This window comes from Marmota marmota, unplaced genomic scaffold (genome assembly GCF_001458135.2).
Source record: "Marmota marmota marmota unplaced genomic scaffold, marMar, whole genome shotgun sequence".
NCBI classification, from domain to species: Eukaryota; Metazoa; Chordata; class Mammalia; order Rodentia; family Sciuridae; genus Marmota; species Marmota marmota.
Genome location: NW_025999977.1, coordinates 266,516 through 292,534, shown reverse-complemented (window position 1 = coordinate 292,534; position 26,019 = coordinate 266,516). Strand labels below are relative to the sequence as shown.

The 26,019-nt window shown below is 34.4% G+C and overlaps 1 protein-coding gene across 10 annotated transcripts in view; it reads left to right on the top strand.

Moving 5' to 3' along the window:
* Positions 1-26,019, top strand: part of Alms1 (ALMS1 centrosome and basal body associated protein) — a 180,538-nt gene that overhangs the window by 133,815 nt on the left and 20,704 nt on the right. For 9 of the 10 annotated variants that reach the window (XM_048804102.1, XM_048804101.1, XM_048804104.1 and 6 more), the window contains one exon: positions 2,820-3,979. In XM_048804102.1, the coding sequence (XP_048660059.1) occupies positions 2,820-3,979 (1,160 nt within the window). Of the gene's footprint in view, positions 1-2,819; positions 3,980-12,209; positions 12,306-26,019 lie in introns of all 10 variants that reach the window. The other variant, XR_007348008.1, reaches the window with a different exon arrangement.

Below are 26,019 nucleotides of genomic sequence, written 5' to 3'. Positions count from 1 at the left end.
CTTTAAATGTATGAAATAACATAACATGAAAAATACATAAAATGAAAGCCAGGAAATTTATGTTGCCTTAAAGAATGAAAATATGGAATTATGTGAAAATGTTCTTAAGGTTTATTGTTAGGCAAAAGGTGCTTAAGGTTGGGAGGGGGGAGTTGTGGCAGTGGTAGGGCGCTTACCTAGCATGTGTGAGGCACTGGGTTCTATCCTCAGCACCACATAAAAATAAGTAAAATAAAAAATTTACAAAAAGAGAGGAAGGTGGAATATGCATTTTGAGAAAAAACAGTAAAAGAGAAAATAAACTAACAGAAAAACTTGGACATTCAAAAAGAAAGGTCTAGGGGCTGGGGTTGTAGCTCAATGGTAGAGCGCTCACCTAGCATGTGCAAGGTGCTGGGTTCGATCCTCAGCACTACATGTACATAAACAATTAAAATAAAGGTATTGTGTCCAACTACAACTAAATAATTAAAAAGAAAGTTCTAATATAGAATAGTAGCAGGGACAGAGCTTCTCATAACTTCATGTTTTCAAGGTTTATATCAATATTTCATTCATTTCAGTGGCTGAATTGTATGTGTATGACACATTTTGCTTATCACTTTGTTCATTAATGGATATTCAAGATGTTTCTGTCATTTTGCTATTATGAATAAATGCTTCTGTAAATATTCATTTGCCAGTAGTGGAATTGCTGATACATGAACTAATAATGATTAATCATTCTGCCCATCAGCAGTTTGTGAGAATTTTGATTTCTCAATAACCTCACCAGCATTTATTATCTCACTTTTTTTTTCTTATAGCCATCCTGGAATGTGTAAAGTAGTATTTCCTTCCTTTTTATTTATATTACCTTCATGAAAAATGATGTTGAACATCATTTTTCATGCGTTTATTAGCCAGCTATGTATCTTGGAGAGAGATATATTCAAATCCTGGCCTGGTTTTTAATTAGTTTGTCTTTTTATTATAGAGTTCTAAGAATTCTTTAAGTATTCCAGATATTACCCCTTATCAGATATGTGATTTGCAAAGATTTCATCAAATTCTGTGGGCATCTTTTTATTTTCTTGATGGTAGTCTTTGAATCACAAAAGATTTAATTTTGATAAATTCCATCTATTTTGTCTTTTGTAGTTCATGTTTTGGGCATCATAGCTAAGGATCCTTTGCTAAATCCAAGGTCATGAAGATTTATTTACCCTTATGTTTTCTTCTAAGTGTTCTATGTTTTTCACTTTTACATTTATGTCATTGATCTATTTTGAGTTAATTGTTTGTGGTATGAGGTAAGGGTTCACCTTCATTTCTTTCCATGTGGATATCCAGTTATCCCAGCACTATCTGTTAAAAAGACTATGCTTCTGTCCTTTCTTTGCCAAGTAGTCTTGACATACTGAAAATAAGTCCATCATAGATGTATAGTTGTTTATGGACTCTTAGTAATATCAAAATAGTAACATATTGATGTGTATGTTTATTCTTATGACATTACTACCCTGTCTTAATTACTATTTATTTGTAGTAAGTTTTGAAATTAGGAAGTATGAGTCCTTCAGCTTTTTTTTTTTTTTTTTCTGAATCATGTTGACTACTCTGGGTCCCTTACAATTCCATATGAATTTTAACACGATCTTACCAATTTCTACAAAGAAGCAAACTGGGATTCTGATAGGGATTTTATTGAATCTGTAGGTAGTTTGAGGAGTGTACCTTATTAAGAATGTTAAGTCTTTCAATCCATAACATGGGAAGTTTTCCATTTATTTAGATCTTTAATTTCATAACAATTGTTGTAGTTTTCAGAGTATAAGTTTTGCATTTCTTTTGTTACATTCATTCCTAAGAATTTTATTTTTTATGCTATCATGCTTAGAATATTTTAAAATTTGGACATAGATAATTTAATATTATAATTCTGTTTATTAATGAATCAACATTTTTATAGTACCTGTTTTTCTTTCTTACAAGGGTATGTGTACACAAAAATGCCACATGTAACCAAAATACCACATAAACTTTTTTCTTATACTTCTGGAGACTGAGACATCCAAAATCAAGGGGCTGGCATATTTGGTATCTGGTGAGGGCCCAATCTCTGCTTTTAAGATGGTGCCTTGTTGCTTTGACCACACATGTAAGAAGACATTTAGCTATGCCCTTTATAAGGGCTGTAAGTCCCACTTGTGAAGATGGAGCTTTCATGACCTAATTACCTCCTAAAGGTCCCACCATTAAATGCTATTACATTGGCAGGATGCAGTTTTAACATGAATTTCAGAGAGACACAAACATTCAAACCATAATATGTTGTAAGATATTGCATTAAAAATGACTTTTTGATTAGAGTAATGAAACTTTAAGGTAGTGCATTTTACATTATATATATTTTATTACAATAAGAGAAATCAAGGGGGAAAGTAAAGATGTTTTACAAAAAAAGGACTTTTAAAAGACTTTAAAATAAGAGAACACATGTAATAACACCCCACACATGACAGGTAGCGGTACAAATAGCAGGTGAACTTATGATCAAGTGCCTTCCTTGAAGTCACATAGTTGATCAGTTTAGCCCCCAAACCCAAGTGTTTTGACCCCCAGTTCCATACTTTTACCATGTCAGTCTGGCTGCTGAGTACAAAGTATGAGTCTTTTGGGCAGGCAATGGATTTTATAAGACTTTATATAAATAAATTAATTCTTTCCTTCAATCTTTGTTCTGTATCTAGAGAATTCAGTACCAATAGTATTTCTAAAGGTAATGCCTATTTTTTTAATTCTTTCAAAATATTTTTTTTTCCTCTATCTCTTTTCAGAGTCTGAATGCCATTCAGAATTTGAAAATACAACTCATTCTGTCTTCAGGTCAGCCAAGTTTTATTTTCATCATCCAGTGCACCTCCTAAGTGATCAAGATTTTTGCCATGAATCTTTGGGAAGGAGTGTTTTTATGAGACATTCTTGGAAAGATTTCTTTCACCATCATTCAGACAAAAACAGAGAACACACTTGTCTTCCTCCTCCTTATCAAAATGTGGACAAGACTAAGATAGATTATACCAGAATAAAGAGCCTCAGCATCAATATGAATGTGGGAGACAAGGAAGTGATACCTACTACTAAAAGTCAGGCCAAAGACCATCTAAAAAGTAATGGACAAACTAATGATCCAAAAAGGGATCATAAAGTCACCCCTGAGGTAACAACTTCGCATACTGCAAGTTTAAATGAACTCTGGAACAAGTACCAGGAACGACAGAGACAACAGAAACAGTCAGATGTCAGTGACAGGAAAGAGCTGTCATTGGTAGAACGGCTTGATCGTTTGGCTAAACTTCTTCAGAGTCCTATCACACATTCTCTCCGGACCTCAGAAAGTGTACAAGATGATAACAGAAGGGAACGATTTAAAGAATGGAGTTATAAACAGAAGCAGCAGAAAAGCAAGTTTCAGAAGCAGAAGCGTTATAAAAGCGTAGAGAAAGGCCATAGAAATATATGTGATCTTAAAAAAAGCAAGGTACTTTCTCCTCATCAAACTGGGAGGTCCAATCAAATTAAGATTGAACAGATTAAATTTGATAAATATATTCTGAGAAAACAGCCAGATTTACATTATATCAGCAACACTTCTTCAGATTCTAGACCCTCAGAGGAAAGTGAACTGTTCACAGATACTCCGACCAACATTCTTTCCACCACCACTTCTCCTGTGGAATCAGATATATTGACCCAAACAGATAGAGAGGTGACTTTGCATGAAAGGAGTAGCTCTATATCCACCATTGACACTGCCCGATTGATCCAGGCTTTTGGCCATGAAAGAGTATGTTTATCACCCAGGCGAGTTAAATTATATAGTAGCATCACCAACCAACAGAGGAGATACCTTGAGAAGCGGTGCAAGCACAAGAAATCATTGAATACAGGCTATCCCCAAATGACTTCTGAGCACACCAGAAGGAGACACATCCAGGTACATGGCTGCAAATACCATCTGGCAATGTGACTGCCTTTTTCATGGACTTCTTAGTTAATCTTTGCACTCAGGTGAAAAAAAGCCATTTGCCCTTTCCTCACTATAACATTGCTTACCAACTGGAAAAGAGTGAGAAAGTGTAGTACAGTGCTATTGTGAGTTGTCATTCTTTTCATCAACACTCATTTACTGATCGTCTTTTGGATGAAGGGCTTTGCTGCTAGATGCTTCAGAATCAGCTAATCCCCCTGACATGGGGGAGTTTCGAGTTTAGAATGACCTGTTCTGAACAGTGTTGCCTGTTTTTTCTTATTTCCTCCTGTCTTCCAAGAAATATTTGAGATGCTTTTACACACACACACACACACATGCATGCACGCACACACGCACAAATGGTACAATGTGCTTTTTAAAAAGTAAAAGGAGAATTGGGATGATACAAAAATTAAAGTTGAGGTGAACTGCAACATGATTTTTTTTTTTTTTTTAAATGAAGAATTGTGAGTGGTGGATAGACAAGCTGAAGCCAGAGGGAGATTTACCTGGTGGATATGTTTGCTAGAAGCTAGCTACAAATTGGCATTATTTTCTAGTACATAGTGTTGCCAGAATTTTGTGATCAGTTAAATCATATGAAAGGAAACCAAATTTTCAAAAGCATTTTACAGATATTTCTGATACAAATACCTAAGAGAAATTTCCTTAGCTGTCTTTATAAAAAGGCACCTCAGTGTAACTGAGCCTTCTACAAACTCCTTATAATAATACCATAAGAATAACTGTAAGACTGTTATCATATTCCTTTGATTAGACAGTAAAGGCAGCTCTAATGGGGTTGACAAATGTAAATCATTGTTTTACCCAAGAGTAAAATTTAGGCTACCTAGAGAAGTACTTTCTAAAGAGGGATGCTCTGTGCATTGAGTATGGAAAGAAAAATACTAGAATTTATTTTCATTTTACTCAACCTTTCAAAATTGATATTTTTTATGTATTTTATAAAATATGAGCACAGTAGAAACAATTTAAAAATAAATATCTGTTTTGGCAGTGTCTGCTCAAAAATATTTTGATATTAGGATTGTATGACCAAAACAGTCTGGAGACCATATGTCTAGAGAAAAGGAGGTACAAGGTGGTCAGTTTACCATAAGTAGTATTTCTCATAGTGGAACTTTTGGTAGGAATTAAATGCCAGTGATTGTATATATTAATGAAATATGATTATTTTAAGTAATGAAGAATTAGGTATAGGGGAGATAGGGAAAAGGATCCAGGAAGAAGATTTGTGTATGAAAAAACACAAAATTTAGTTTGGACCATTTTAAAGTTAACAGTTCAGTGGCATTCAGTATACTCACAGGGTTTTACCATAACTACTGTTTAGTTCCATATATATATTTTTTTGTCACCCCAGTGGAAACCCCATACCCATTAAGTAGTGACTCCCTATTCCCCCTTCCACTAGCCCCTGGCAACAATTTATTTCTTACTTTGCATTTTCCTGATCTTATAAATATATAGATAGTTATTTAGTTTTGTGTAGTTATAGAAAACTTCTACATATTCTGAATATTACCTGAATATTCACCTCTTATCAATAAGATCTGCAAATATATTTTACTATTCTGTAGGTTTCTTCTTGTACAATCAATTGTGTTCTTTGACAATTGAATAGTTTTCAATTTTGATGTAGCTCAGTTTATCTGGGTTTTTGTTGCCTATGCTTTTGATGTCATATCCAAGACATCATTGCCAGATCTAATGACATGATGACTTTCTCTTGTTGTCTGCTAAGAGTTTTATAATTTTATTTCTGACATTTAGGCCTTTGATTCATTTTGAGATGTTTATATATGATATAAGACAAGGATCAACCTTCATTCTTTTTTTTTTTTGAAACCAGGGATCAACCTCAGGGGCACTCAACCACTGAGCCACACCCCCAATCCTGTTTTGTATATAGAGACAGGGTCTCACTGAGTTGCTTAGTGCCTCTCTTTTGCTGAGGCCAGCTTTGAACTAGTGATCCTCCTGCCTCAGCCTCCTGAGCAGCTGGGATTACAGGCATGTGCCACTATGCCTGGCTCTCCTGCCTCCATTCATTTTTCTTATAACTGAGTCAATCCCTTGTTATAATTCTATTCAAAATACCTTTTTTAAAAAAATATTTTTTCCAGTGCTAGGGATTGAACTACAAGGGCCTTGTGCAAGCCAGGCAAGATCTCTACTACTGAGCCATGTCGCTAGCATTCTATTTCTTTTTGAGTCAGTTTATATTTTGTGTTTCTTGAAATTTGTTCTTGTCTTTGTTTTTCTATTCTATTTTATTTACCTCCACTATAATCTGCATTATTTCCTCTACTTGCTCTGAGTTTAGTTTGCTCTTTTCTAATTCCTTGCAATTTAAAATCATTATGAATTTGAGATTATTCTTTTTTTAATGTGGGCATTTACAACTGTAACTTTCCCTCTGAGCACTGCTTTTGCAGATACATATTTCCTCCTAAACTTTGCCTTCACTGCATCTCATACGTTTTGGTATGTTTTTTTTTTTCATTTATCTCAAAAGTATTTTCTAATTTTCCTTCTGATTTCTTCTTTGACCATTGAGTGTATAAGACTGTATTTTTAAATTGCTACATACTTTTGAATTCCCCAGTTTTCCTTCTGTTGACTTGTTTTCATTCCATTGTGATCATAGGTATACTTTTTATGATTTTAGTCCTTTTAAATGTATTGCACCTTCTTTTATGGGTTAGCATGTAGTCTTTTTGGAAAATGTTGCATGAGCACTTAAGAAGAGTGTTTATTCTGCTTTGTTGGTTGAAGTGTACTGAATATACATTAGATCTAGTTGGCTTGTAGTGTTGGTCAAGTCCTTTATTTTTTCATTGATCTTTTGTCTAGCTTTTCTATCCATTTTGAAAATGAGGTATTGAAGTCTCCAACTATTACTATGGAACCATCTGTTCATTCAATTCTGATGGTTTTTGCTTCATATATTTTAATTCTCTATCATCAGGTAGATGTATGTTCATAATTGTTTATCTTCTTCATGGATTGACCCTTTTAGCAGTATAAAATTCCCTTTTTTTCTCTTGTAACCATTTTTTAACTTGAAGTCTATTTTGTCTGTTACTAGGACAATGACCCTAGCTCTCTTTTGTTTACCATTTGCATGGAATATCTTTTTCCATCTTTTTGCTTTTAAACTCTTTGAATATGTCAGTCTAAAGTGAGTCTTTTTAAGAAAGCATATTGATTATCTGTGTGTGTGTGTGTGTGTGTGAGTGTGAGAGAGAGAGAGAGAGAGAGAGAGAGAGAGAGAGATTGAGATTGATTCATTCATTCTGTCATCTCTGCCTTTTAGTTTAAGAATACAATCCAGGGCTGGGGTTGTGGCTTGGTGGTAGAGCACTTACCTAGCATGTGTAAAGCTCTGGGTTTGATTCTCAGCCACTGCATGTAAATACACAAAATAAAGGTCAATCAACAACTAAAAAATTATTTTAAAAAAGAATATAGTCCATTTATATTCAAAGTAATTATTCATAGGAAAGGGCTTACTTTTCCTATTTTGCTTTGTTTTCCTATGTCTTATATATTTTTTGTTTCTCAATTCCCCATTGCTCATTACTGTCTTTTGTGTCCAATTAATTTTTTTTTGTCCAATTGATTTTTTTTTTTTTTCATGAGACTGGAGATTGAACCCAGAACCTAAAGCGTGCTAGGCAAGCACTCTACCCCTGAGCTACATCCCCAGCCCTTTAAAAAAAATTTGTTTTGATAGGCTGACCACTTTTGTTTATCTGAGAATGTCTGAATTTTTCCTTCATTCTCAATGATTGATCTGCCTCAGTCTCTTGTATGGTTGGGATTACAGACCTGCACCACTGCACCCAGCTCATTTCCTTCACTTTATGTTTTTTTACTTTTTGGGTGGGGGGATTATAATTAACATTTTAAGCATATAACAGGCTAATTCTGAAATAATGCCACTTTAGTTTCAGTTTTCTTAAAATCTGCTGGTATACGTCTTCCTCCCTGTCTTGTCTCCCTATCTTTATAGTCACAAAAAATTACATTTTAATTTGTATTTATTAACAGATTTATAATTATTATTTTAAGCATTTATCTTTTATATCATGTGGGGGAAAGGAGAGGCTATAAACCAGAAAGAATAATATTGCTTTTAAATTTAAAAAAAAATAAAAGTAATTACCAATGTAATTACCGTTAGTAGTAGTATTTCTTTATATAGCTTCAAGTTATTGTTTAAGTGTCCTTTTTAAAAAATATTCTTACTTGTAGTTGAACATTTATTTATTTTTATGTGGTTCTAAGGATCAAACCCAGTGCCTCACATGTGCTAGACCAGCACACTACCACTGAGCCACAACCCCAGCTCTGTTTAGTGTCCTTTTATTTCAGCATAAAGGATTTCCTTTCCCTGCAGGTATACTGGTAGTGAATTCCTCCTGCTTTTGTTTATCTGAGAATATTTTATTTCTCCTTCATTCTTAAAAGAAAGTTTTGCTGGATATGGTTTCTTATTTTATACTTTTTTCTGTCCTCCATGGTTTCTGATGAGATATTGACAGTCAATCTTACCGAGTATTCTTTCTATATTATGAGTCTCTTTGCTTTTGATCTTACTGCTTTCAAGATTCTCTCATCTTGGTTTTTGATTGTTTGATTATAATGTGTCTTTCTTGGATCTCGTTGATTCTATCCTTTTAGGGCTTCAGTGAACTTACATGTTTAGATTCATGCCATTTATGAATTTGGGGAGTATCTTCAGATACTCTTTTTGCTTCCTCCTCTTATTCCGGGACTATTGATACATAAAATTTTAGGTAAACTGGATGGTGTCCTAGAAGTTTCTTTGGTTCAGTTAATTTTTCTTCATTCTGTTTTCTTTTTGTCCTTGCACTAGACCATTTCATTTCACCTATCCTCAAGTTCACTGATAAAATTCACCTTTGTGATCAAATCTGCTGTTGAACTGCTCTAGTGATTTTTTTCGTTTTTATTATTACACTTTTTAGTTTGTAATTTCTGTTTAATTCCTTTTTTATTTCTCTCTATCAGTATTTCTTATTTGGTGAGACATTATTCTTCTGTTTCCTTTCGTTCTATTTTTTGAGATGTAGATGGACACAATATCTTTTGTTTATTTATTTTTTTGTTGTGCTGAGGATTGAACCTAGTGCCTCACATATGCTGGGTGAGTTCTCTACCAACTGAGCTACAAAACCCCAGCCTCCTTTAGTTCTTTATCGATAATCTTCTTTAACGCTTTGAGTATATTTTAAACAGTTGATTTAAAGTCTTTGTCTAATAAGTTCATTGCCTGTGCTTTCTGAAGGGCAATTTCTGTTCACCTCCATACACTTCCCTCTTGTGAGTGAGCCATACTTTCTTGTTTCTTCCCATGCCTCGTAATTTTTTTTTTTTTTTAGAAAATCCGACATTGTGAATGGACATCAGATTCTCCCTCCACCTAGAATGTGTAGTTATTACTTGTGAATAAGGCTGTTAACTTTTCAGTGACTTTTCTAAACTACATCAGTAAATAATGTATTTTTTGTTAGTATCTGATGCCCCTCTCTGTTCTGTGATCTCAGTAGCTACTTTTTTGACAAAGATTGCCTTAAATGCCTGGAGCCACAGGGGGGAAAAAAAAAATGTGGGAGGAGAGAAGAAGAGATGGGGAAGGAAAGGAAGAAAAGAAAATTCCTCAGGTTTTTGCACATTGTCATCTGGGGTGAGCAGCTTCAGTGCTTAGCCAGGCTGTTTAAAACTCTGCCTTAGCCTCACTTTCTGCTTGCACTAAGCATAAATATTAGCCAGTGGTGAAAGTTTATGGTCTTCTCAGGCCTATTCTTCGCATGCACTCTGTTGTGTGCACGTACTTTCTAATTTCCTTAGTGTACGCTTGCTCCCAAAGAGAGCAGAGTACCTGGTTCTCTAATAATTGTGTGTGTTTTTATTTGCCGGAGTATTCCCTGAAGACTGACAAAAGGGGCCTCTTGTTCCACCTAAGTTGGAACTCTTGTGCCCCAAAGATTCCCTGCGTTTAGTGTGTTTCCCTCAACTTTTATTTATTAATGGAGTCAGAGGTGCCTTGTTCATTTGGTTGTCATGGCTTTCAGAGGACATCCATCTGTAAAGCAACTTTACCCTGAGAGAGTCCCAACTTAGGTGGAACAAGAGGCCCCTCGTGTCAGTCCTTAGGGAATACTCCGGCAAATAAAACAATTATTAGAGAACCAGGTACTCTGCTCTCTTTGGGCTCAAGTTCCCACATCCAGAATGCAGACTGCCATCAAGACTACCATGCTGGGAAAGGGATGGTAGAGGGACAAGTTAAAATGGTACAAAGTCTTCCAACCTTATGTGGATGGCCTTTTTCCCAGTTAGTGTTTATTTGGTTTTTGTAACCTCCAACCATCTTTCTTTCTTTAAAAAAAATAAATGCAATGATTTTTTTAATATATGTTTTTCATAACTTTATTTGTTTTTTATGTGGTGCTGAGGATCGAATCCAGTGCCTTACCTGTGCTAGCCAAGCACTCTACCAATAAGCTACAGCCCCAGCCCAGCCTCCAACCATCTTTCATAGCCCTGACAAAGTTGATTTGGACAGTTTTGCCAGGCGTTCTGATGTTTCTTAGAAAAGGATAGACCTCCTCCCTTTAGGTCTGTGCTCTACCATTTTTACGAAGTCACTCCTAAGTTGTGTAGTGTCCTTTTCCTCTTTCCCACATCTACACTGTAACAAATACTTTGTTAAAACTCTTTCATCTTTTTCTTGTTGGAGTTTGTGAAGAAATAGTCTGTATGAAGTACAGATTCTTCTGACTTCCCTGACTTCTCTGACTTCTGTAGCCTCCCTCTGAGGGCATCGTACTCTCACATGTGTACTTGAGTTCAACCATTTAATTGAATTTCCAGCCTTTTTACTGGTGTCTGACAGTATCTCATCCAGCTGATTTCATGGTTTTTTTCTCATATGTCTCTGAAGGCATCAATCCCTCCTTAGATTTTAGGTTAAAGTTTTCTTCTGACTTCCACTTTCTATCACCTTCAAGAAAAGCCATGAACCTGCATTTTGTTCAGTAGTGGTATTATTATGGGGCTGGGAACAATGCTTTATCCAGCTCTCCAGACCATCAAACCAAATATATGTATTCATTATATTTTGACCTATAGTATTTTTATTAGCAATATTTTCTAGATGTTCTATAATTGTAGTTTTGGATTTCCTATTTGGCCCGGGAAGAATTTTCTTTTTATTTCTCTCATTTTTGATTTATTGTCACTAGTTATTAATTGTCATTTTATTTTTTGTGATTTTATTCTGTTCTATTTATATTTAAAGAATACATAGAGGTTTTCTTTTTTTTTAAATGACAGTATATGAAAAAGTTTTCCAAGGGTGTTACAAAGGAGGTAGCATTTCTATATAGAGTATGGCATTCTAGTTAAATCTACTAAATCATCTTTATTAATTTGTATTCTATTTTTCATGAATATTGGTTTTCTTCATCTGTTAAGGACTTCAAAAAGTATACTTAAAGTTTAACTCACCTTTCAGTAATTGAAAGTTTATGTATATTTTTATTTTATGTCTAATACATGAATATACATATTGGGGGAGTGCTAGGGATAGAACCTAGGGCCTCATACATCCTAGGCAAGCACTTTACCACTGAACTACATCTCTAGCCCTCTAGCACATAAATATTAATGATACTTCTTTACCCACAGAGAATTGTACCATAAATTATATAAAGTAACTTTTATTTCCATTTTAAATATTTTTGCCTTTTATCTTCCTTCATCCAATGCAATTTTTCTAAATTTTACATTTGCAAAATTGCTTTTGCCTATCCTTTTGCTTCTAGCTTCTGAGTCATTTTGCTCAAGTGTAAGTAGGATCTAGTTGAATTTAACTTTTTTTTTTTTCAGTTTGAGGATCTGTCTTTCAAAACAAATCTATTGAACATCAGTTCATTATTAATAACAATGTTTGGTTTAAGCTTTACCATTTTCCCCTGTTTTGGTATATTAAGTAAATGTTTATTAAACTAAATTTTATTTCAAACTGGGAGGAGGGGTAAATTATTTTATTATAGTAAGAAAAGCATATAACATTAACATTTACCATCTTACCACTGAGCTACATCCCCAGCCCTTTTCATTTTGCATTCTGAGACAGAGTCTTGCTAAGTTGCTTAGAGCCTTGCTACGTCACTGAGCTGGCCTGGAAGTTGGGATCCTACTGCCTCAGCCTCCCAAGTCTCTGGGATTGCAGGTGTGTGCCATCTTAACTATTCTGTCTCCTTCCCCCCCCCCCCTCCACATTTTTTATTGGTACAATATAGTTGTACATAATGTTGGAATTTGTTGTTACATATTCCAACATGCACACAAATATAGTTTGGCTAGTAACATTCCTTAGTATTTCCCCTTTCCTTCTTCTCTCTCCCCCTGGTTCCTTTCCACTATTCTACTGATCTCCTTTCAATTTTCATGAGATCTCCCCCAAGCTTTCTTTTCCTTTCTCCTCTCTAGCTTCTACATGTGAAGGAAAACATGAATTTTGACCATCTTCTGAGTTTGGCTTATTTCACACAACATAATATTCTAAAGTTCCATCCATTTTCCTGTAAATGACAATTTCATTTTTCTTTATGGCTGAGTAAAATTCCATTTGTGTGTGTGTGTATATGTATATGTGTATGTATATACATATATACATATACATATGTATATATGTATATGTATGCACATACACACACCACATTTTCTTGATCCATTCAATCATTGATGGACATCTAGGCTGGTTTTCTTAACCACTCTTGAATATATATGTCAGTAGTGTTAAACATGTTCACATTGTTGTGAAATAGATCTCCAGAACTTTTTCATCTTAAAAATCTGAAACTGAGCGTTGACTCACCTTTTCCCTCTCCACTAACTCTTGGCCACTACTGGTCTACTTTTAGTTTCTCTGAATTTTACTACTTCTGATACCTCTTGTTTCGGAATCATACAGTATTTGTGTTTTTGACACTTATTTCACTTAGCATAATGTCCTCAAGTTTCATCAGTGTTGTAGCAGATGACAGGATTTTATTCCTGAAGTTTGAATAATATCCCATTGTATGTATATTTCCATATTTTGTATATCCATTCATACATTGGTAGGTATTTGGGTTTCTTCCACCCCTTAGCTATAGTGCTGCTATGTACATAGGAATGTAAATGTATTTTGAGATCCTGCTTTCTATTTCTTTTGGTTATATACCCAGAAGAAAAATTGTTGGATTATATGATAATCCTATTTTTAACCTTTTGAGGAACCTCAATACTGTTTTCCATAGCATTATATATATATATATATATATATATATTTTTTTTTTTTTGTACTAGGGATTGAACCTCAGAGGTGCTCTACCACTGAGTTGCATCCACATCCTTTTTTATTTTTTATTATTATTATTTTTTTTATCTTGAGACAGGGTCTTGTTAAATTGCTAAGGCTGGTCTCAAACTTGAGATCTTCCTGCTTCAGTCTCCCTAGTCATGGGATTACAGGCATATTCCACCATTCCCAACCAGTTGTATTATTTTTATAATGCCACCAGTGGGTTCCAATTTCTCCATATCCTCACCAACACTTTATTATAATAACCTTCCTAATGGATATGAGAAGATATCTCATTATGGTTTTGATTTGCATTTCTTTAAGAAGAATTACTAGAAGATCTTTTCCTGTTATTTTGACCATTCACCTTTGGAGAATTGTCTGTTCAAATCCTTAGCCCATGTTTTTAGTCAAGTTGATTTTTGTTGTTGAGTTGCAAGTGTTCTTTCTATATTCTGGATATTAACTGCTTATCAGATACATGATTTTCATAATTCTTACCCATTTCATGGGTAAGAGACCAAAGCAGGAAGATCTCAAGTTTGAGACTTGAGATGGGTTGCCTTTCATTTGTTCAATGTGTCTCCTGATGCGCAAGTTTTTAATTTCTCATTTGTCTATTTTTGGTTTTGGTGTCATATCCAAGAAATTACTGCCAAGGTCAGTGTCATGAAGCTTTTACCTCTGTGTTTTATGATTTCAGGTCTTATGTTTAGGCCTTTGAGTTAATATTTCTTCTGCATGTGGTTATCCAATTTTCCTTGCACCATTTATTGAAAAGACTATGCTTTCCCCATTGAGTGATCTTGGCACCTTGACTAAAGTCATTTGACATACATGTGAGGGTTTATTTCTAGGCTTTCTCTTGTATTTCATTTATCTGTCTTTAGTCAGGTATCATACTGTCTTGATTGCTATGTCTTTGTTTATATTTTGAAATCAAGAAGTGCAAGTCCTCCAACTTTTTCTCTTTCAATATTGTTTTCAATATTTAGCATTTCTTAAAGTTTTAATGATTGCTTCTTGTTTTTAGTCTTGTTTTTTGCTGTATAGTTCATGTTTCTTTTGAGTTTTTCTGATAAAGTAAAGCCATGTAATATAATTAACTAATTGCTTAAATCACTTTCTCAATCTCTTACTCTCATATATGAAACAGTTACCTGTTGTCTCTGTCATAAGAAAAATTAAGAAACTGAGTGTACTTCTGCCACCTACCTCCACACACGCATACTTCCTAACCAACCAACCAATATGCTTTACAAATTTTATCACAGTTCATTATAGTAGTATTGTTACTACATTGAATTTTACTTTCAAGAATTATAGGGACTAAGGATGCAGCTTAGTGGTAGAGCACTTGCTTGGCACAAACAAGGCTCTGTATTCTTCCTTCCCCAGCACCACACAGACAAGTGTTCTTGTGCATACACACAAAAACAGAAAAAGTGTGTATGTTTTTCTTCCTATTTTTACTTTAATTTTATAAGCAAGATTACCATTTATTTTAAATTAGTTATGTTTTAAAGTGTAGAATCAATTTTTACCCAAAGGTCTTCATATAACTCTTCACAAGTTTGTTAATTTTAGATTATTTATTTGGGTAACTTGATTTTTAAACAAATGTTAGAAATGAGCATCTTTTAAAATACCCTTTTACAAAAACAACTTGGTTGAACATAAAAGTTTTGGGTAACAATCCTTAAATCAAAATTCTATTAATTTTGCTCCTCCTTTTCTGGGCACGTTTCAGCGCTGATGTTATTTTTCCTCAGTATGTTTTCTGCCCTGCACTTGCCCTACCCCCCGAATTCTTGTAGCTTTTTGTTTAATTGATTGGCTGGGGTTTTTTTTTTGTTGGGTTGGTTTTTGGTTTAGGGTCTCATTACTTTTCCAGAGTATGCCTTAGTATTAGTCAATCTCTTAATTTTTTTTTCTATTTGAGATAAAATTCATATGCTATACAATTCACTCTTTTAAGTATATGATTAGTGTTTTTTTAATATGTTCAAAGATTGTTCAGTCTTTACCACTAATACCCAAACATTTTTGTCTCTCCAAAAAAGAAACCCTGTGCACATTAGAATCACTGCATATTTCTCCTCATCCCTATTCCACATACCTCTGCCCTGTACTAAACTGCTTTCTGTTTCTATAGATTTACTTATTTGGGACACTTTATGTAAAGGGCAATTTGTGGCCTTTCATGTCCAGCTTCTTATCACATAGCATATTTTCAGAATTCATTCATGTTTTAGCATATATCAGTAGTTCATTGCTTGTTGTGGCTAAATAAAATCCATTATGTGGTTTTAGATTTTGTTTATATATTCACGTATTAAAGGACACTGTTATTTCTACTTTTTTACTTTCATAAATAATGCTGCTATAAAAGGAGGTTTTGTGACCATATTTTTTCAGTTCTCTTAGGAATAATACCTAGGAATGGAATTCCTAGGTTATATGGTGACTTTTTTGACTTTTTTTTTTTTTTAAAGGGGCTCAGTGGTACTAGGGATTGAACCCAGGGTCTCCACATGCTTAGCAAGTATTCTACCACTGAGCTATATTCTTAGACTTTTTGATTTTCTTTTGAGATGGGGTCTAGCTAAGTTACCCAGACTGGTTAAGTTTTGTATGTGGTGTGAGGTAGGAGATACAGCTTTATTCTTTTGCATGTTGACAGCCAGATGTCCTGGCACCATTTCTTGCAAAGACAATTCTTACCTCCATAAAACAGTTTGGGCACCCTTGCCAAATATATTTTCTAGTAAGAAAACATAAAAGTTGTTTTTGTTTAACACTAATAGAAGAGAGAGTGGGAAAGGTAAATTCTTATGCTTCTCATGGATTTCTGAAAAAGGATTTTGAACCTTGAATATAGTCAAAATGAATCCTTCCAAAAGTATAGTGAAAGAAGTAGATTAGAGAAGTAATGTGTACAGTTTCCATATCAAGACAAAGTAGAATTTCTTTTAACATCAGGTGCTGAGGGTTGAGTTAAATGTGGCTTGTCAGTTTGTGACTGCTTTCTTAAAATTTTTTATTTGTTCTTTTTAGTTATACATGAAAATAGAGTCTATCTTGACATATTTATACAAACATTGAGTATATCTTATTCTAATTAGGGTTTGTGACTGCTTATTTAAAAATTTTCCCTTTATACTTATCCCTGTCTCCCCACAGGTAACTGTCCTTATTATGTAAATATCTTTTGGTTTACATGCATACTTAAAATATTTATTTGATATGTATGCATGTATTTTTAAATTTATATAAAAATATCATTATTTTTCTTATGCTTACTAAAGGTATTTTCAGGATCCACCCACATTGCTTTAAGTACATTTAATCCAAGTTTCTAATTATAATATATGAGGTATCTGTCAGCCCATGAACTTTCCCTGTGATGAACACCCAGGTTGCTGTCAACGCCTCAGCACCACAAAACATATCTGGACCTTTTTAAACTTGTCTGAGAGTGTCTTAATGTATACAATCAGAGTTTTAGGAATATAAGCTGCATGTATACTTAATTTCTACCAAATACTAAATTTCTTTCCAGTCTACATTTCTGCCTGGAATGCTTGAAAATGTCCATTTCTACTTCTCTGCCAGTAATTTCCAGTTTTTTGAAGAAGAAGAAATACAAATTTCTATACAACGGACCTTTTTTTTTTTAAATTAGATGCTGCTTGTCTTGAGCACCAACCATATCCCCATTATGTAATTCACAAAGGAAGAAAGAGTATCTTTTAGAGACCTTGCTCTGCTTTCAACCAGAATTCATTCATTTGTTCATTCATCCAAATCTGATCATAATAAAGAATATGACAAAAGTACAATGAGTGAGATACTTTAATATGCTTTTCTCAGATTTGAACATATAACATAGATGAGGAAAGATATGGAAGATTTTAATGATACCAACAAGGTTTAGTTAAAATGTTTTCATGAAACTTCATTCCCCAAACATAGCATCCATAGTTTTTCCAAATAGCTATAGAATATTTATTAAAATTAATTGTATATTAGGCAAAAGGTTGATAAATCCTAAAAGTAGACATTTTATAAGTAAGCTTATATTCTTTAACAACGATACAGCAAAATTGGAACTTAACAACTATAATTTTTAAATTAAATACATGAAAATTTGAAAACATTGTTCTAAATTTATATAAACTTCCAGGTTATATAAGAATCAAAAACTGAAATTACAGTGTTTTTTTCCCCATTTAAATATATCACATCAAAATTCATGGAATGTAGCTAAATCTAAAAAGAGGAAAATTTTCAGTTTTAAATAGTATTGAATAAAATCAACTAGAAAATAGAATTATGCATTCTAGACTGGAAAAAGACTACCAAATAAGTAAAGAAATTCAAGAAGTAGTAAAATGAATGTGTAAGTTAATAATCAGTCCCCAAATTGATCAGTATAACGAAGATCTGATTCATTCAAAAGAATAGTAAGCCAGTCTTTGTTTATTATTACCAGGGAAAAATGGATATCGACATTAGTCATGTAGGAGGGGTATAATATCTTTATTTAAAATTTAATATTTTAATATAAAAATATTAAATATAATATACTATGCCACTTTAAGCTAATAGGTTTTAAAATTTAGGCTATAAATAAGTATGATTTTCTGAGAAAATTAAGAAAATTGGGCAAGAAGTTTCAAAACTTAAGTGTATCACTAATAGAAATGGAAAGACTGGGGCCAGGGATGTGGCTCAGTGGTAATGCTCTCACTTAGCATGTGAAGGCGCTGGTTTCGAGACTCAGCACCACATACAAACAAAGATGCTGTGTTCGCCGATAATAAAAAATAAATATTTAAAAAAAAAAATGAAAGTACCTGTTTCTTCATCCCCTGTCAACTCTTGAATAGTATCAGTCTTTTTAATATTTGCCAATGCTTTAAGTTGAATTTTTAAAATATTAGATTTTAGATTTGCCCTTTATATTTCCATATAGTTGATTTGTCAATAGAGATTTTTTTAAAATTAGAAAGTAAAATTCATAAATTATTAGAAAAATCTAGTCTTCTGTTAAGCTAGACTCTAATCAGTTGGGTTTGGTACTTAATTATCATGGTTCTTTTGACATTTTAATCCAAAACAACTATAATAATATGTGGATACCTTATGAAAATGGAAAGATGTGAAGAGGAAACTAATTCTTACTGGAATATGAAGATTGGAACTTTATTTATTAAATCAGACATGGGACCAGAACAGCCATGTGAAAATATCTAACAAATTAGGTGTATCTGGTCTCAAGTGAAATAAAGATTTTAGAGTTATGCATGTTAGGGTGATCATAATCTTCATAGTTTTTAATCAAGAAGAAAGATATTTGGGAGAATCTGAAGAAAAAAAGTTACTTCAAGTTTGTAATTTTTCAAACCTGAAATGACATGAAAAAAAGAAAAAAAAAAAAAACAATCCTTTGGGACCCATGTCTTCTAGCTCTACCACCCTCTATACCATTTTTATGACAATTTGTCAACATTCTGCTTTTTCCCATGTGTTAATTGATTGTTTTAGCCCAGGGCTCATTTTCTTGCTCTGTACCCTAAACTCTTGACGTACATGTAGTATAACTTCCCATTCTGTGGTTATAAATCATATGGAGTTACACTGGTTGTGTACTCACATATGAACATAGGAAAGTTATGTCCAGTTCATTCTACTGTCTTCTCTATTCCATCCTCTCTCTCCTTCCTTCCCCTTTGTGTAATTAAGTAAATATCTACCACTCCCCCCCCCCATTGTGTGTTAGCATCTGCATGTCAGAGAGAACATTGTGCCTTTGGTTTTTTGGAATTGGCTTATTTCACTTGGCATGATAGTCCCATTTCCATCCATTCACTGGCAAATAACACAATTTCACTCTTCTTTATGGCTGAGTAATATTCCATTTTGTATATATACCACATTTTCTCTATCCATTTATATGTTGAAGGACACCTTGGCTGGTTTCATACCTTAGCTATTGTGAATTAATTGAGCTGCCACAAACATTGATGTGGCCACAAACACTATAGAATGCTGATTTTAAGTCCTTTGGGTATATGCTGAGGAATGGGATAACTGGATCAAATGGTAGTTCCATTCTAGGTTTTCTGAGGAATCTCCATAGTGCTATCCAGAGTGGTTGCACCAATTTGCAGTCCCACCAGCAATGTATGAGTGTGCCTTTTTCTCCACATCCTTGCCAAAATTTATTATAACTTGTATACTTGATAATTGCCATTCTGACTGGTGTGAGATGGAATTTCAGTGTAGTTTTAATTTGCATTTCTCAAATTGCTAAAGATGTTGAACATTTCCTAATATTTTGTTTATCATTGGAATTTATTCTGAGAAGTGTCCGTTCAATTCCTTTGTTCATTTATTGATTGGTGGACTTTTTTTTTGGTGCTAAGATTTTTGAGTTCTTTATATATTTTGGAGATTAATGCTCTGAGGTGCTGGTGGCAAAGATTTTCTCCCATTCTGTAGGCTCTCTCATCACACTTTTAATTGTTTCCTTTGCTATGAAGAAGTTTTTAGTTTGATACCCTCCCATTAACTGATTTTTAAAATTCTACCTCTTGCACTCTTGGAGTCTTGTTAAGGAAGTCAGTTCCTGAGCCAGTAAGTTAGTAGGTGCAGGGTTTCTGATCTAATTTCTAGGTCTTTGATCCACATTGAGTTTGGTGGAGGGTGAGAGATTAGGGTTTAATTTCATTTGGGGTACCTAAGGATTTCCAGTTTTCTCAGAACCATTTGTTGAAGAGGCTCTTTTCTCTAGTGTATGTTTTTTCACCTCATCTAGTATGAGATTACTGTGTAGGTCTGACTCTCTGTCTTCTGTTAGGTTTCATTGGTCTTCATGTCTTTTTTAGTGCCATACCATGCTATTTTTGTTGCTGTAACTCTGTAGTATAATTTAAGTCTGAGATTGTGATGCCTCCTGCTTCACTTTTCTCACTAAAGATTACTTTAGCTATTCTGTACCTCTTATTTTTCCAGGTGAATTTCATGACCGTTTTTTTTTTTTTATTCTGTGAAGAATATCATTGGAATTTTGATAGGAATTGCATTGAATCTCCATTGCACTTTTGGTAGTATGTCCGTTTGACAAGATAAATTCTGCCTATCCAAGAAGGGAGGTCTTTCCATCTTCTAAGGTCTTCATTTTCTTTCTTTAGTGTTCTGTAGTTTTCATTGTAGTGGTCCTTCACCTCTTTTGTTAAATTGATTCCCAAGTTTTGTGTGTGTGTGTGTTTGAGACCATTGTGAATGGGATTGTGTTCCTAATTTCTCTTTCAGCTGATTCATCATTAGAGTATAGGATTGCAGTTGACTTATGGCTGTTAATTTTGTATCCTGATACTTTGCTGAATTCATTTATGAGTTCTAGAAATTTTGTTTTAGAGTTTTTTGGGTCTCTTAAGTATAGGATCATGTTGTTGTCAAATAGGGATAGTTTGGGTTCTTCTTTTCCTATTCATATCCCTTTAATTTCCATCATTTGCCTAATTGCTCTGGTTAGATTTTCAAGGACTATAGAGTAGAAGTAGTGAAGGTGGGTATCCCTGTCTTGTTCTAGTTTTTAGAGGGAATGCTTTAAATCTTTCTCCATTTAGAGTAATGTTAGCCTTGGGTTTATCTTATAGCTTTTATAATGTTTAGGTATGATCCTTCTATTCCCATTTTTTCTAATGTTTTAAACATGAATGGATGCTGTATTTTGTTAAATGCTTCTTCTGCATCTATTGAGGTAATCATGTGATTTTTGTTTTTAAGTCTGTTTATGTGATGAATTACATTTATTGATTTCAATATGTTGAACCTTGCATCCCTGGGATGAAACCTACTTGATCATAGTGTCTATGTTTTTAATGTATTTGTGTGTGTGGTTTGCCAGTATTAAGAACTTTTGCATCTATCTTCATCAACTATTTTGGTCTGAAGTTTCCTTTCTTTGATGTGTCTTTGGTTTTGGTATCAGGGTGATATTAGCTTCATAGAACGTATTTGGAAGAATTCTAGCCTTTTCTATTTTGTGGAATAATTTGTGGAGGATTGGTATTAGCTTTTCTTTAAAGTCTGTTAGACCTCTGCTGAGAGTCTGTCCAGTCCTGTGATTTTCTTTTCTGGTGAGCTTTTGATAGCTGCTTCAATTTCCTTACTGGAAATTGGTCATTTAAAAGTTTCTGTATCCTCCTGGTTCATTTTAGGTAGGGCATATATCTCTAGGAATTTGTTAATGGAATTAAGATTTTCTAGCCTATTGGAGTATAAATTTTTAGAATAATTTCTGATTATCCTTTTTATTTAGTGTTTGTGGGGATACTTCCTTTTTTATCATAGATTTTAACAATTTGAGTTTTAGCTCGCTCTTTTGGTTAGCCTGGGAAAGGGTTTATGAATTTTGTTAATTTTTTAAGGAACCAACTTTTTGTTTCATTGATACTTTGAATTTCTTATCTTAAATTTGTTGATTTTTTTTTCCTGATTTCTGTTATTTTCTATCTTCTATTGATTTTGGTGTAGGGTTTTTTTTTTTTTTCTCTTATTTTTCTATGGCCTTGTAATGTTAGGTTATTCCTTTGGTACTCTTCTGTTCTTTTAATGAATGAGCTCAGTGCTATGAACTTTCCTCTTAGAACTGCCTTCATAGTGTCCTAGAGATTTTGATGTGTTGTATCTCTATTTTCATTTGCTTCTAAGTATTTTTTATTTCACCCCTGATTTCTTCTGTTAATCCATTCATTATTCAACAGTGAATTATTTATTCTCCAGCTGCTTCTATTTTTTATCATATAGTAGATTTCTTATTTCATTCCATTATGATCTGATAGAATACAGGGTATTAGCTCTCTTTTTTTATTTACTAAAAGTTGTTTTGTGGCCTAAGATGTGGTCTGTTTCAGAAAGTATATTCAGTCATTGATGAAAGAAATTCTCTCTCTCTCTCTCTCTCTCTCTCTCTCTCTATATATATATATATATATATATATATATATATATATATATATATATGATTCTGTAGCTACTTTATTACATTTTGGTTTAGAAAATCTATCTAGTAATGAGGGAGGCATGTTAGAGTCACCCAGAATTCTTGTTTCATGGTCTATTTGATTCTTGAAATTGAGAAGGGTTGGTTGATGTACATAGATGCTCTATTGTTTGGGGCATAAATATTTAAGATTGTTATTTCCTGTTGTTGTCTGATTCCCTTAAGCAGTATGAAGTGAGCTTCCTTGTCTCTTCTGATTAATTTTTGCTTAAAGTTCACTTTATCTGATATATGAGAATAGAAACACCTGCTTGCTTATGAGATCCATGTGAGTGATATGGTTTTTTTTTTTTCCCCCATCCTTTCACTTTCTGTCTGTGGATGTCTTTGCCTATGAGGTGAGTCTCTTGAAGACAGCATATTGTTGGTCCTTGTTTTTGTTGTTTTTGGGCACTGGGGATTGAACTCGGGGGCACTCAACCCCTGAGCCTTATCGCCAGCTTTATTTTGTGTTTTATTTAGATATAGGGTCTCACTGCGTTGCTTAGCACCTCACTTTGCTTAGCTGAGGCTGGCTTTGAACTAACAATCCTCCTACCTCAGCTTCCTGAGCCACTGGAATTACAGGTGTGCACCACCTTGCCCAGCTTGGGTCTTGTTTTTTAATTCAGTCTGCTAGCCTGTCTTTTGATTAATGAATTTAGTCCATTAACATTCAGTGTTGTTATTGAGAGATGAATTTTATTTCCTATCATTTTCATTTATTTCCCTTTGCTTTTCTATTCTTCTAGTTCAGAAGTTTCTCCTTCTACTGGATTTCATTCTTATCCTCCATTTCTTCTTCCTGAAATATTTTATTGAGTATATTTTGTGGTTCAAGCTTTCTAGTTGTGAATTAATTTTAACTTTTGTTTAGCAGCTTTCAAAATTCTATTCCTATTCTGTACGTTAGGCATTTACATCATAATGTGCCTTGGAGTGGGTCTGTTGTAATTTAGAGTCCTCTCTGCCTCCTATATTTGATTTTTCATTTCATTCTTAATATTTGGGAAATATGATATTATTCATTGAAAAGATTGTGCATTCCTTTAGTTTGTACTTCAGAGTCTTTATCTATCCCTATGAATCTTAGATTTGGCCTCCTAATGTTATCCCATATTTCTTGAAAATTCTCGTCATGGTCTATTAACATCTTTTCTCCATAATCAATTTGATTTTTCAAGTATATATACTTTGTTGCCTGAAACTGTCTTCAAAATGATCCCATCTATTGGTGTTACTTTCCATCAAATTTTTAATTTGGTTTATTGATTCCTTCATTTTGAGGATTTCTGATTGTCTTCAAGTTCTCTATCTCCTTATTGAGGTGAACTTTCACTTCTTGTATTTTCTAATTTCATTCCTTATATCATCTTTTATCTGATAGAACAATGGCACCCCAGTTGCAACCCAGACCCTTTCTAAATTCCTTCTCTGACATTTCCTCCACTGTGGTGTCATGGAGTCTGTTGTTGAGGCATTCTGGGTTGTTTGGGATGGTTTGTTCCCTTGCTTTTTTACATTGTTTGCATCTGTTCAAATGGATCTGAAGAAGCAGAGTTTCTACCCTACAAACTTATAGTGTCCTTGTTAGTTTCCAGTACATCACAGATTAGGGGGAGCCACACAGTAGCAACAACCTATGTAAACAATATATAGCAATAAACTAAGAACTTGGTTCCTATTATGACATCTACAGTGTCAGTTGGCACAATAAACAATTGGTAGGATCAGCAGTTTCCATTAGTAAAAACAGTAAGTAAGCATTTTATGCCTGGCATAAAATCAAATGATAGGTATTATCTTTGACTTCTATAATATTACTATAGCATTAGTGGCAGGGTCTGGCATTGTATATACCAATTAGTGTTATAAGATGTTAAGAATAAAGAGGAAATAAAGAGGTTAAAGAGGAAAAATGAAGAGATATGAGGATAGAAAAGGTTTGTGATTTCAGTAAGTGAATGTGGAAATTAAAAATGTGACATAGGTTGTGATAGAGGGAGAAGAAAAAATAGAAGTAAAAAAATTGAAAAAGTAAAAACAATAGAATTTGGCTGTTATTGAGAGAAAAGGGAGAAAGATAAACAAGAGGAACAGAATTATGAAAATACAAAACAAAATTGAATATACTAATAAAAAATCCTATCCCTCAACAGACAGAGCAAGGAAAAATGACTACATTTTTTAAAAATGCTAGAAATGAGAAAACGAATAGGTATATGTACAAATGTTCCTGAATCATTCAACACACTGGGGAGGGGGGGGGATTAAGTAGTTGTTTCCATTGCAGTGGACAAAAAGTTAATGGAAAATATGTTTGCTGTCTGTGCCCAACTGTCAACTGTCTGTCTTTCTCTTTCTTGAGGTATGTGCTGGGTGCAAGAGTAGGGACCACAGGTTGTCAACTCCTTTTTTTTTTTTTTTTTATGTTGCTCACGGGATGCTGTTTGGAGTTCAAAATCCTCTGCTTCCCTTCTTGGCAGTAAGACCGAAGTTTGGGGTGGGAAACACTGTCAGCTCTGCTCCAGGGTGAACTACAGCTGGGTTCTATGAGTACCTGTAGTTGGAGGTCTTGGGGGCAGAGCTTAGGTCCACCGAGGCCCTAGGTGCTTATTGCACAGCTAGTTTTCTGAAAATATTAAATCCACTCACCTTTTAAGAGCCTATCAGATGCCTATGCTGGGAGACAATACTACCAAGAGTCTCCGCAGGTATCGACTCCTAAGTTGAGGGAGCCAGTCCCATGCAGCTTCTGTGGCTTGTGGGTTCCACCCTTTACAGCCTCCTGGGCACAACCACACCTGTCTGTTCAGGTTTCCAAACCCTCACAGTTGGTCCATGGACACACCAGCCCATTAAAGTTCTCAACCTACTACTTGCTCAGCCTCCCGGGGTCAGTTTCTGAGAGAATCCTCCGCAACTGGTCCTTTGAGCCGCAGATCTCAAAGCGCGGAGGAAGCCAGATTCCCCTAGGCTCCCGAACTGGTATTACCCAAGCTAACTGCTTTCGGTGGCTCATTTTATCCAGATTTTCCTTGGCTCAAACTAGTTCATGTGGCTGTTATCTTACCTGTACTGTTTATCCGAGCCAGCCTCATTTTCTGGGATCCAGTTTCTCGGTTCCTCTATCTGCTGGCCACCACAGTGCATTCTGTTCCAGATGGCTCCTGCCTCGGTTCACTGTGGATGATTGTTAAACATGGGGCATCAATTGCATACCAATTTATTGTGCCCAACAGACTCCCCCTCCAATCTCTGGATTTTCCATGCCAAGACTATCTGTTGTATTTATTGACTTTTCCCATCCTTGTGTGTTAATTCCACTGCTCCTTCAAGCAGCTTAGCCTTTATTCTTGTCCCTTTTCCTTGTTTCTTGTTCTCCAAATTTCCAAGTCTCTAAGGCACTTTGGCTGCCAGTATTGTTGAGTTTTAGTGAAATCCCTTTCACCCACCTCACAAAGAAGCAGTATTCCTCTTGCTTGAATCCCTGGTCACCAAACTACAATAATCCCTCTAGTCTACCATCCCCCCCCGCCCCAC